This window comes from Bombus bifarius, unplaced genomic scaffold (genome assembly GCF_011952205.1).
Source record: "Bombus bifarius isolate JDL3187 unplaced genomic scaffold, Bbif_JDL3187 scf7180000007978, whole genome shotgun sequence".
Lineage (NCBI taxonomy): Eukaryota > Metazoa > Arthropoda > Insecta > Hymenoptera > Apidae > Bombus > Bombus bifarius.
Genome location: NW_022884363.1, coordinates 171,665 through 185,289, shown reverse-complemented (window position 1 = coordinate 185,289; position 13,625 = coordinate 171,665). Strand labels below are relative to the sequence as shown.

Here is a 13,625-nt window from a genome sequence, read left to right as displayed (position 1 = left end):
CCGTTTCTCCGTCTCGGGCACGTGACGTTACGTCGTATTTCCACGACTCTACGCGTTCGAAACGACAAGCAAATCCACTTTTCGCCGTTCAAACGGAATACGAGAGGCGCACACGCGACTCGAATACAACGTTGTATCTGTATGAGGCGTGGAGGTTGCACGCGACATCGAAGATGCGATATATTTCGCACGCGGACGCCTTTTCCTCGTAAACGATTCCCCGGATATCGCTGGTCCTCGTGAGCGTTCCACGAGGCGGATAATGAAATTTCACGACCGATATTCGGTGAGAACGATCCGCGCGAATTACGCACGATCGCGTAATAACGCGTTATCGTCGAAATAACGATCCTGTCCCCGTTAAAATGGGGCCATGGTTTTTTTAACATCGATAATGAGAACCAAGGCACGGTGCATGTCGGCGCCGAGGAATGTCTTCCGTTCGCCGATTCTATTCGATTAATTAGCGGAACGTTCGAGACAGAAAGCAATGTCGAAGTCGTTGCAATGGAAGATCGCGAGTTTCGTTTCGTTTCGGTAACAATTGTTTTCACGGGGCTCGAGTAAGTTCATTCCGAACTTTGGATATTCTATGGGTTTCTGGTTTTCTGTTATACAGGGACGATTTGGAAAATGAAGAAAATTTGTAAAATTTAAGCAAAATCGCAGGTTCGAGGTGTTCGAAGTTTGTACTACGGAATATGTAATGTATAGGTAGCTTGGTGGAATCAGCAGGAAGTACGAGCGTACAGTTAAACGCGAAGTTTTCAGCGCGTTACATCGTTGCGAACGATTCCCCCGCCCGACAAATCGACTTTCCCCTAAAATCGAAACCAGCCCCCGAAGCCCGTCGGTCACGAAACCGCCGTCTTCCCTATCGATCTTACGAGCCATCCTGAAGCACGAACATGCGCAGCAGCGCGAAGTTACCAGCGGAGTTGTACTTCAATTTTGGGCCGGAGGTGGTGCTGGGTCCGCGTATACGTATTTCACACCCCATCCGCCTTTATCCGGTCTCGCGACTATCGATCATGGTAAACGTGCGAACAAAGCGGATGCTCGTTTAAATCGATCGTTTTGTGCATTCGTATAATTCCCATCGGAAGTTGATCGGCGAGAAGAAGTTGGGTGATACGCGAGCGGAATTTAGTGGCGATCCTCGTGGTCGGTGTCGTCGTCGTCGTCGACGACGCCGGCGGCGGCCATGTTTGCGCCGGCACGGTAGGCGTTCACGGGCGGTACCATCCCTCTACCCGTTCTCCAACGACTTTGGAGAACGGTCGCCCCCCACCTCCGATCGTCCGGTAAACTTCTGGTGGGGTACCGCAAACGATCTTCCGTTGGTGCCAGTTCTACCCCCCACCACGCGGCCGCCTCTCCTCCGTCCCCTCCACCGCTTCGGCAACCTACCGAACTCGGTCTTTATCGCTCTACGAGTTTCGCGACATAGTCTACTCGCCTCTCGGCTGCTGCCAGCGCTCTCTCTTTTGCCTTCCCCCCACCAACTCGCTTCCCCGCGTCCATCCGTTCACGCACTCGACCACAGTGGAGGGGATAGCGTTCCCCTCCACGGCGCTATTGAAGCGCGGTGGGGGGAAGTCTTGCGAGGACGCCAAACTAGAAGATCGAACTCTTCGCGTATCTTCTTGCTTTTTTCGCGTCCTTCTTCGTCTTCTTCGCGTACCTCCTCGATCTTTTGTTTCTGTTGCTCCTTTCTCGGTCCAACCATCGATTTCATTCGTTTCTATCTTAACCCCCCGTGCTCATTTTTTCCTCTTCTTTCTCTTCTTCCTCCCTTCCTTCCATCCCCACCATACAGCCACGTTACGCGTTGCTATACTTCGCCTTCCACCTTTTCCTTTTCTCTTCCACCGCTTTCTTCCTCCGTTTTCTTTCTCCTCTTCTTTTCTTTTTTAATTTTTATTTTTTTGTTTCCTTTTTTTTTCTTTTTTTTTTTTTTGCTACGCTCGCCTCCACTTCGATTTTTCGTCCCGAGCAGAACGTTGCCTCCTTCTCCTCGACGCCGTCACGATGGCCGACTGACAACCACTGCCGACGTCCGTTCCTTTTCAGGCTTCTGTCCGCCGGTATATCCTGATTGGCCCTCGCAACCGCGCCGATCGTTAAGATTCGACCGAGTACAGCCGCTTCGCCAACTTCCTTCTCGTTGGTGTGCAAGTTTGAACGAAATTGGCTGGGGAACCGGACAGCGACGAAAGTTGCGACCGATCGTCGTCGGGAATTTCGGGGACACGCGAACGATTCCGAGACTTGGTGAACGAGGGGGCGCGTGGCCCCATCGTTCCTTGTTAAAACTTTTTTCTCCCCGGCCAACTTCTTCTCTGTTCGCCGTTAATTATCGTCCCCTGCGCTGATATTTGCATTCGTCCGCGATTCCGCCGAGAAAATCTAATTTTCCTTAGGCAAACCTGCCCTTTCTCGCCACTTTCTTTCTTCGGCCATCCCGCGCCCTCCTTAAGCGTATCCTTCGGCCAGTTGCTGCTAGATGATTTATATTCGGGACGAGACGCGGCTCGTAAATGTCTGCTTACTTTCTCGACGTTCTGCGTGCATTGCCTTGTCGTCGATCGCGATCACCGCTGTAAAACTACGTTTCACTTGGATCGTACGGAAAATCCGTCGAAATACCGGTTACTCGAATTTTTATGAATTTATACGTAAATATATAATATAAAAATGTAAGAGTATTTAAAATATCCATATAGCGCGGCGCACTTATCGGGTAAAACGATCGAAGGAAACGCTTTGAATCGATGTAGCTACGATTCGCCGTATATTGGATCGTTAGAGTACGGAAAATTCGTTAAACAGGCGATGTCAAGTTTGAAAGTAACTTCGCCGTTTCAACATATTTAAATTAAAATCAATTGATTTTGTTCTTTCCACTTCCTTTTACGTGTTCAAGGCATCTCTGCTATTCTCTGTATTTCAATTGTACGACGCTTTCTTTTTAATCACAGCTGCACACCAACCAACCTTCGTACTGTTACTTCTTCTTGCAGACAGAGAATCGGCAGGATGCTGGTGGAAGTATTTCGCACTGCCGCTAACAATGGAACGAAACTTAACGTGAGCGAAGTGATGCACGTGGTGAGACAGATCGCCGACGATACCGGTAAGTTAAAAACTCATTTGTCTGTTAAAATTGCACATTCGAAGATATAAAGTGTAACCGAGGCAATTAGAAATCTATCGCGTTCCTTGTCAATTCTAAAGAAAGGAAAGAAAAAGAAGAAGGGAGATTTAAAATGAAAACGTCGCGATCTTAGCTTGACAGTTTACTTTATGATGTGATAAAATCTAAGAATTTTAATTTGGAGATTGCCTTATGCCAGAAACAGACGACCCGAGAAACCTAATTTACTAAATGTTCGCTATACACACGTTGCACGTTGTTGGCGTTCGCACATTTGTTTTATTTTACAGCTTCTAAATAAGAAACGAAAGGATTGGAAATAATTCTGAGCCAAATCCTTGACGCACTGCTTGCGCACGTAATTTATAAATTACCTTTCTTTGCTGTCAGACACTGCATCCTTGAGTGTTTTTTATTTTTCCAATTTTCCCGTTTTCGCTTCCCGTTTGTACAACTTATTAACAACGTCGTCTGGAGACGATTTAAAGCATTATCTACGATTTTAATCTGCAATAGCCAAAGTTTATATAGCAAAGTCTACTCTTTAGATGCACGTAAGTTTTATCGTATTTACGTCTTGCATTGAATACGTGTGATTGTTGAAAGAGCGATCGATCTTTTACCAATTATCAAAAGACTATCGTATAGCATTCGCAGATTTCGACGCCTATCGCTTACTCTATCGTGTCTATAAAAAAATTCTTTCCATCTATCGGGCAACGAGAAGATCGACAATTTGTACGTTGCCATCGAATCTTCGAAACGTCCATCGTTGCAACTTGTTTCAATCTTACACAACACTCTTGTTGTCTCTGTACTAATAATCACACCGTAGCAAAGGTTTTCTTTGAAAGAAACTTTAAACTCCTGCAACCAGGTTTTGCAACGGATCCAAAATCCTACACCTCGTCTCGAGTTGCAATTACACCTTTTACAGAAATAATTCACCAACCGCGAACCAGACATTTTCCCTGGTTCCCTCTCGACCATGAAAAATTGAAGTGACGCGGGATGTTCCCTAGCTTGCACACACCGGCCTGCAGAAAATTCCTTTTTAGGTGGCGCGCCATTTGTTTTTCCGGTTGCTCAGCCCCGTTTCCTCGAACGAGATACACCGAACGAGACCCGCGGCTGCGGATACGGGGGGAGTTTAAAAATAGAAAGGCCAGGACGCGTTCTTGAGAGAAGACAGAACGTGTTCCGCGTTACCGGTGGGGTAACGTGACGAGGAAGCCAGTTGGGGTTGCAGACGAGGCTGTTGCTCCGCAGTAGGTGACGACAAGATTGTCGCCGCTTCCGGTGTAGCACGCGCCTCACCGGAAGTCTGTCGTGGTTTCTCTGCGCGAGGTATTTATACGAGGACGCTCGCTACGGTTTACTTTTTCGTCTAGCCCACTTCTACGTTACATGGTATTTCGAAACGAAACACCCGACCCAACGGCGAACCTAATGACGATTTTCTTGCTCGAGGTATCGCGTTCGCGGCCTGTAATTTCGATAACGCGATCCCTTTTTGTCGAAACTCGAACGAGAGATCAAAACGCATAACGGCGTTGGTCGAAGAATGGTTCATAGTTGGATTTAGAGGCAAAGTGGAGCCTGAAGAGAAGAGAAAAATTCCCTGATCACCTGCTAACGCGAGAAGACTAAAAGGGAAACACCCAGCAGATCTCACAAAGGATATACCTTAACAAACACGAAGATGGTATCCCATTGAGGGTAGCCACCCACGTGAAGATCAATCGGATAAAAAATTCTACCGAATGTCCAAGTTGGACAAATTGTAAATGTGAAATTTTAAATTAAAAAAAAAGCCTGCTAACGCGTTTACCATCGCTGGAAATCACAAAGGTTACGAGTGAGGTTACTAGAAATCTTAAAAACAGGTCAAGAATTTATGTCCTGCTATTTATTCATAAGGAAACGGGCATCGGTTATTAGATTAGAAATACAGCTATTCGGCGATCGACAGCAGATACAGCAAACATCGTTAAATATGGGAAAATATGAGCGGAAGAATTGTGTCAGCAATAGGAGAAAATTTTGAGGGGCCATAAAACGCTTAAGAATGACTGGTCGTTTGAAAAATCGATTTATTACTCATCGTCCTCTGTAAAGATCGAGAACGATCGTCATTGTTCGGGGCGGTTTTCGCAAAACCGAGTGAAGTATGTTCGAAGGTCATCTATAACGATCTATGAGTCATCTATGAGTCGATGTGTATCCTGAGCAAACGTTAGCCTAACGAAATCCGAAACACAGAAAGGAGAAAGATAGAAAAGGAAAAGATATGTTTGAAAAAGCAATAGCCAGTAGGTCTTCTTACCTGACCGTTTCGAGGAAACGTGGAAAATGACGCGCCACTGCGTTTTCATCCCACTAATGGCTCTTTTCTTTTCCCAGACCTTCGAAAATACTTTAAGACAGCCGACTTTTAAGACCCGCACGGGACCTCCGTCACGTGAAAAAAATGCTCCTTTTATATTTCTGTGCCGCCGCAGCGTTCTCTTAATACCCCACCTCACCACGACAAAGGGAATCCTTCGAATTGCAAATAAACTCGCCATCGATCGTACCTGGACGCGTGATCGTTATTTCCCGAGCGTTAGCGGACCTAAGGTTGGAAAAACACGTACGACCGGGCTTAGTTCGTTGCTTTCCAGCGTCATTCTACGAGACAAGCAAAACAAAGACGATGAAATTCTAGTAGGAAATTCTCTGGACAAATTTTCCGAATTCTCGATCGGTTATCTTGAAACGTGTAAACCAGCTCGCCCCTAATGTTCACGCGGCGAAACAGTTTATTTTAATGAAAGATCTACGTGATTATCGACAGGGTTCGATATTTTGTCGTTTTAATTGTATTCTTATCGTACGACAGAAATATTAAAAAATGTATAATATACGCGGCGTGCCTAACTGATATCGATATTCTATATACATAACGTCGGAGTACAAATCAATTATCGCACATTCGCGCTACATTACTTGCGAAGAATTAAATACACGTATTTAAGTTACGAAATTTATCGAGCATTTTTTTAAGTTAATCGTGTCTCTTTCATCGTCCAATTGAATTTACCAAGAATAATATATTCTACAGAAACAGTATAATATATATAATAATATATAAAATATTTACCAAAATAATCTACAATTATCCATAGCTTGATATCGAACTAACAACGCACAATTAGTTACAGTCCTCGCTATCTATACATACTTCTCTATTTCTATTAGAATAATCGTATTGTAAACGCGCCACGTGTCCTACGAGCCATCAGGCGTTTCCCGACAGGGATGCAACTGTCGAGGAAAGGTGCATTCCCGACAGAGCATGATCCCTGACGAGTGTCACATACTGGCTGCACTATTTTTAGGCACGATCTAGACGACGATGGAACATCTTGCTCGTAACACGTGCCGGCATCGGTGTTTTTCCGTGGGCCGATCGAAGCATAGCATAGGGGAAGACACGAACGAGGAAGAAGAGGGTTGTAGGAAAGAAGATTCAAGACTCGTGACCAGGGGCAAGCGACACGCGCGCTTTTTCTCTACACGTATTTTTGGACTAGCTTCCTCGAGCAGGGACAAATATCGAAAGGGACACGCGCCCCTTTTCCTTTTCGGTAGATCGCGGGGAAAGAGGACGATGCCAGTTGCGTCGACTAGTTCCCGATTTTTTCCTGTCATATGCGAGGAGGGAATACGCGAAGGCTTAACAGACAACGAAACGGATATTTCCTTTTTCTTCCTTTACCATTTATCTGCTTCTTCGCTTTTTTTTCTTTTCTCTGGAATGACAGGATACAGCTTACGTTCGGGGGAATCTTCTTTCTTTCTTTTTTTTTTTTTTTACAGTAAAATAAATTCTATCCCATACAGTTCTATTCTATACGTTGTCGAGAAATACATTAAATCGAATAAAAAAAACGTTGATTTACGCCTACCATAAAAAATGTGCTAAAATTTTAACGAAGAAACATGGAGAGTTACGTAAGTTTCATAATTGGGAATGTTCGATAAAAATGGACAAGCCGAGAATGTATCTGTTTTTCTGGTGGCGAGAACGAGACAACGATGGCTTCAATAACAATGACTCTTCTAGTTACGCGTTTTCTCTCTCTCTTTCTCGATAAGAATGCAACGAAGCCAATTGTTGCCGTAAAGCGAAAGGGGTTCGAATACTTGTTGTTCCGTGAAGGTGGTTTTCATGCGGATCTTGGTGGCGTTTCTATGAATCCGTGCCACTGTTACCGGAGGGTGTCTTCTCATTATTGGCCCGATACGATCGATACCCGAGATCGATCCATTCGTCGTCGCATAACTAGTGTCACGTAAAATTTATGATAAAAAAGGAGTAACTGAGCGATAACTTAACTTGACGGTGCCTTTATAATTTTGTTGACTTTTATTCACGAAGATGATTAAGTATAATATTGCAATGAAGTAGCGAAGTTAAAATAGTTGTTCAAATCACGGCCAAACTGTACACAAGACTCGAGACTAAAGACTCAAAACTAAAGGCTAAAGACTAAAGACTTCTCTCGTGGTCGAATGCTTGCAGTTTTTACATGTTGCGTTTGTAGGTGTTGAGGTACAAAGGGCGGGCCCTAATTGCCCTACGTAATGGGGAAAGTGTAATATTTGGCCATGTGCAAAGATCAAGTCAGAACCTAAGGGTTCGCTGTCAGATAGTACGGAATGACGTGGATTTGGGTATAGTCGTTGTCACACTAGCTTCGTCTTCACGGAACTGCCGAGGGAAAAGTAACTATATGTCGGAGTCAGGTTGGAATTTTGGGGCGTTCGACGAACCTTTACTTACTTTACCATCGCGGATGTGGTTAGTGTTTATCAGTGCGAATTTGGGCACTACAAGAAGCTTCTTCTCATAGCTATGAGTAATAGCGGCGATAGGATGGTCGAGATGATGGTGACAACGAATTCAGGTTCGATAACGAATCCACGATCCACGGGATGACCGGTATCAACGTAATACACGATTCGGGTAACTTTCTCGATAACTCAATCGGCAATTCGTCCAACGACTCACTAACCAAGTAACTGACTCTAACTCTCACTCTAACTCCCTCAATCCGAAAGAGGCTGCCCTTATATACTCCTGTCCCTGCTTCTCGGGTTAATCTCTGTTTTAAGGAGAGCCATATAATCATTTCATACCTCTGTCAGGTACATGTCCCTCCCGTGACCGTGGCTACGTCCAGTATAAGTACCGCTATGTCACTTAGAGCCCGAACCCATCGTCATAAAACCATATGGGACATTAGAACTATTTCTTATTGTTATTACTTAAGTGCAGCTATAGTAAAAGTCTGGATTAGGGTATTGGGGTTTTTCCCAACATTCCGGATGGGAAATCCCGATGTTCTTTCATCTCCGACATATATAACGATCACGAACACGTTTCTAATTATCCATCGCGGACAAAGAGTTATTTCAATTAGCAGATAATAATCGTACGAGTTGCACGACGATCAATGAATTCGAGAATCGTGCATCGTGTTTCGGTTTAATTTTGACCCGAGGACGAATTTGTCGTATCTCAGTTTTGTTTTCGTTTTAATTAAGAAAAGTATTTTTAACGTTTTAAGAATATCTATAGCGTAACATTGAAGGGAGAAATCATTTATGTTAATAACGAGTGCCATAATAAGAAGATAAAACTGATTAAATGTTCGGTACTTTTTCAAAAAGCGTTGTAATTAATTCATAGCCAATTAATATTCGTGAGACGTAAAACGAAGTTTTGCACCTCCGAATACGAAACTTATGCTTTTCTCTCTTTTCCGATAAATACCGACAGTCCATCGATTTACGCGGTCGGAAAATATAATCTTCGATAATCTTTGTCTGAATCAATCGTGTTGTCGACGATAACGAGATTCCCAGCGAGCGCTTTTAACCCGAAACGTTTAGAATAAAAGCGAAACAGAACTTTGAAAATAAGTCAAACGACGAATATGGTAACTTTGAGTCGATTAAAGAAAAAATTGATTGCCTGGAAATATGGATACGGACAAAGACGATGAATAGAATCTGTTTCAGCTTTTGTACGATTCTATATATCCAATTTATTTGCGAACCTATACGAAATAAATACTTTTATAACTTCGATTTCCTCTACAATATTTTCTCTCTTTTTCTTGTATTAGCCGATTTCCTCTAGGTACGCGATTTTTATCCGCGTAAAAAGGATCATGTATATGGAACGAACACCACGTAAATCCAGAGTGTACAATTAAATATCGAAGCTGCCTGCCATCGATTCTTTCTTTTTCACATTTACAAGATTATGAAACGGTAAAAAGAAATACAATTGACTAGTTGGAAAATGCCTGAGAGGAACGCAGGAATGTTACCACGTTCCTAGAATCCTCTAAAAATATCGGCGCCAAAGACCTAAATCACGTGGGCCGGATAGGAACCAAAAGAAGAATCAGCTTTTCAAACACAGTGTTGGCCAGTCTTAATATCGGCTGCGATCAACAATGGACCTTCGTCCCTTCAAAGAAACGATCGACGAGATGAACGAAAACGAACGTGGCTCGAAAGAAGACGAAAATGCCAGGGGTAAATAATCGGTGACGCTTAATTCTGAAGGAACGCAGTGGGATATTTTTGGCGGGATCTCGTGTCCTGGATAGAAGGCGCAAGGATGCAGTAGGCGGAGAAAAAGAAGATAAGACCCAGCGCGTGATTAATGGACTGGGGCTGCGTGGCAAAGAGAAAAATGCCAGAGGGTGGGGACAAGATCGAGCTTCTTGTTCGCGTTTCGTCGGCTAAAACCGGCGGCACGAAGGGCGGTTGCGTCAACGTGGGAGGAAACGATGGAAGAACCGATCATGGAACTCGCTGGGAAACGGGATACGAGAGGGGAGGGAAAAGCGAGCACGTGCTCGGATCGTGGGCCTCACGAAGTACGCGCGAAGCAATCCGAAAACGAACGAGCCCCGTTTTGTACGCGATCCCCTATCCCCTCTCCTACTCGCTCCCTCGTTGGGCCTTGCAGTCGAGTGGTGGGGAGATTACTACCCTTCTTGTCCTCCCTACCACTGGAAAAGTTCGACAAATGGGGAATGTGCATTTCCCGCGACCAACTAACCGACGAAACACTCAGTCTCACCCACGCTCTACGATGGAAAGGTGTTGCTGCTGTTGCCAAGTTTTCTTCATTTCTGACGACTACGAAACAGTCGAACTATTTTCTCACCATGCAGTGTCTTTCGGGTGTGTGATAGTGTTGTGTGTAAATCGTGCGTCCTCTTGGATTCCACATTTCATCTTTCTGTTTCGTCCTCTTCCGCCGGGGTTACTTCGCATTTACCGATATTACTTTCAAAGTTTTTTCAATTTTTAGTAGTCTAATATTTAACGGAATATCGAGGTTTAGGAGTCCAGAGATTTCCAAACCGTAACGTCGTTCATAAAATTCGAAGATAATTTGGTTTTAACAGTTTCCTATTATTTTCCCCTGTGTTTTTAAACGTGGAAGGGGCTTGGTGAAATTTTAACGCTTCGAGAGTGCAATTGAAGTCGATTTGTGATAATGGCGTCGCAAGAAGCCAAGTATTTGACGATGCTGACTAATACGTAAAACAAACATGGTGGTATGTACTTTCTCTCCTTCTCTATTTATTTTTTATATCTTTCTAGAATGTTTGAAATTGTACATTGAGTATCCTTAGAATATGCCTGTATTCAAAATTTGAAACATACAATATATATTTCCGTAAACATTCCATCAAACGCTACTTGCAAGATACTCGGGCGACGTAATTTGTACTTGTTGTACGTGACCAGTCGAGCTAATCCGATGATCATTCATAAACAAACGGGACATTTCCATTCTTCAGAAGCATATTGTTAATGGGAATGTGGGAAGGTTTTCCTAATCAACAATAACGCTGATATGTGCCAGGCCTTTCTTTTTCGTTCAGGTATTTCCTGAAAATGCCTATTGGGGTAATAAAAACGGCCAAGGTCGAGAAAACGCCGAAGAATGGTTCCTTGCCTTTCCCTCCAGTTTTTCTCGCTTTCGACGCACGAATGGCTGACGGTTAGCGGCCGATCGTGAGTTGCAAAGAAACGATCGAATTCCTTCATAGAACGCCGGCAGTTCTTTCCTCGTCCAAAGAATCGATGGATCACAGCGCAGGCCTTCTCCCTTTTCTTTCCTACGTGTTTTTCTTCTTTCTATTTCGATAGGAATTTTTATTCCTCCCCGGGAGAAATAACGTTAGATTCGTAGAAATCCCATTCACTATTCCTGAATATTCCGTGATTAATTATTTGAGGGAAATCTAACGAATATCGCCGATTCGATCGTATCGGCGCCGATTAAAATAAATTTGCATTTGTCTGCTCAGCCTGTTCACCGTTGAATTCTTTTCAATAGGATGACGGAGGATCACGTTTGTTTCACAAACAAATTACTTCTGCCGTTTTACAAAAACGATTATACTAACGATTGTATTACATTATCGCTATTCGAGTCGCTTATCCGCCACATAGGTCGACTCCGCGAAACAAAAAGTAGACAAAAATTGATAAAATTATGTAAGATAAGCGATCGCACGAATGCTTTGACTATGACATTTGAAAAAGCATAGTTACCCACTTTAATCTGCAATCGATTCGTGTTAATCGTAATCAACTTACGATCCAGAATTCGATCTGGACGGTGGTCGTTGTAGAGTGTTTTTTAAACAAACTGAAAATAGATAAATATACGAAAAGCAATATAAAAAGGATAAAATTTAAGCGATGAAAAATTATTTCTGATTTCAGATGCGCAAATTGGACTGGACCTGATGGAGCACATACCGCACGTGGTGATGATCTGCCACGAGACTCCCCACCTATTCGACAATATTTTTCACAATCATCTCCTCGACATCATTATCAGATACTTACAAGATCAAGACAACCAGGTGAATATTTTGATCACGTTTCTCTACACGGTTGATCGTCAAAGCTTCCTTCCATCGATAAGCATCTTTTCTTCTTATGATTTACGTCGATTCAGAAATACTTTTCGATAACCGCTTCCTTCTCTTTCGAAACCTAGCGGAAATCGTGTCCTTTCCGCAGGCGGCAAAGAATTTAATGCCTCGTTAACGAATTCTAATTTTCGTTTTTATTTTTTCTTTTTTTTTTTTTTATTGCCTCAGGTACGAATGATGGCCCAGACAGCGGTGTTGACGCTAACGAAGAAGGGTCTCATCGATAACACCACGATAGAGGGCAAGCTGTGTCCCGTTATAGAAACCCTCTGTACGTCCATCGATTTGCTTAACTCTGGCATCTCCGTAAGTTTCTATGTTTTTTTTTTTTTTTCATTTCTTTCTTTCCCTTTTTTTCTTTTAAATCTTAAATTTGTTGCCGTAACCTACACCACCTAAATATGGTTACATCCATGGTACGTTATATCCATTGATATTTTTTAAGAAATATATTATGAAGGACAATAGTGATGACCGACGTCCTCTTCGATTAAAATGTCCCGCCTATCGTTTCGAAATAATCCGGCAAACTGCGGTTTTATTTTTCTTTCGTGCCTTTTAAAATAGTTAATCATATATTACTCAATGAACGATTTCAAACACTTCGACGTGCGTGGAAAAATGAAAGCGCTAGATCGGACATTTTCGACAAACCATTCGTACGATCAAATTAGAAAACTCTAACAAAAATCGTGATCTCTCGTCTCGTCGCAATGTTCATAGCCCGCGATTATTGCGTGTTGGAGGTGGAATCGCGCGTTGAGAAAACGAGTGGAATGAAACCTACGCAGAATCATTGTGCAGTTCTTTCTTTACCCGTTCTATTTTAACATTCTATCAGGCACCGGTGTAGTTTAACGAGTTTTCTCATTTTAATGCGTTCAAACGAAGCGTAGCACGATCGTCGACGTCGTTTAATTAAAGAATACGTATGTAAAGAATTACTCAAGGGTAAACGTGTGTCCATTGAAAGTACGGCAGCGTGGTGAAAAACAAGGCAAGACGGGTTTCTCGCGTCTAGCATTCTTGATCCATTCGGCTCGACCACGCTTCCATCGTATGCAAGCAAGTGTATCGCCGACTATCCGGAGCAATAGGTGTATCGAGTTTGTGTCGTGTTTATGGTCGTTGGACCTTACGCCGCCCTCGTTCCAACGGATTCCGCCTGAAAGACATGGGTAGTGAGATGTTCTCACGCTATCGCGTCTCACTATCTTGTCTTTCATCCGGCGTTCGTTCTACTACGACGTTCGCCAACGACCAAACGAGACCTGATCTATACGTGCGAGGGAAATTGGGATTTTTAACGCTTTTCATTTCGTACTGAGCGTTTATCGATTCTGTCAGAGAGATCCCTAACGCTTTAGTAGGCACCGTATGTCATTGCAGAGGCTTCTCCATAGAAGATGTTTCTCGTTGAGGAATCATCTCCTTTGTACACG

The 13,625-nt window shown here is 43.4% G+C and overlaps 1 protein-coding gene across 3 annotated transcripts in view; it reads left to right on the top strand.

The window, feature by feature from the left end:
* Window positions 1–13,625, top strand: part of LOC117204500 (serine/threonine-protein phosphatase 4 regulatory subunit 1-like) — a 147,213-nt gene that overhangs the window by 125,927 nt on the left and 7,661 nt on the right. For all 3 annotated transcript variants that reach the window (XM_033441957.1, XM_033441959.1, XM_033441956.1), the window contains 3 exons: window positions 3,024–3,136; window positions 11,969–12,111; window positions 12,352–12,489. In XM_033441957.1, coding sequence (XP_033297848.1) covers window positions 3,024–3,136; window positions 11,969–12,111; window positions 12,352–12,489 — 394 coding nt within the window. The remainder of the gene's footprint in view (window positions 1–3,023; window positions 3,137–11,968; window positions 12,112–12,351; window positions 12,490–13,625) is intronic.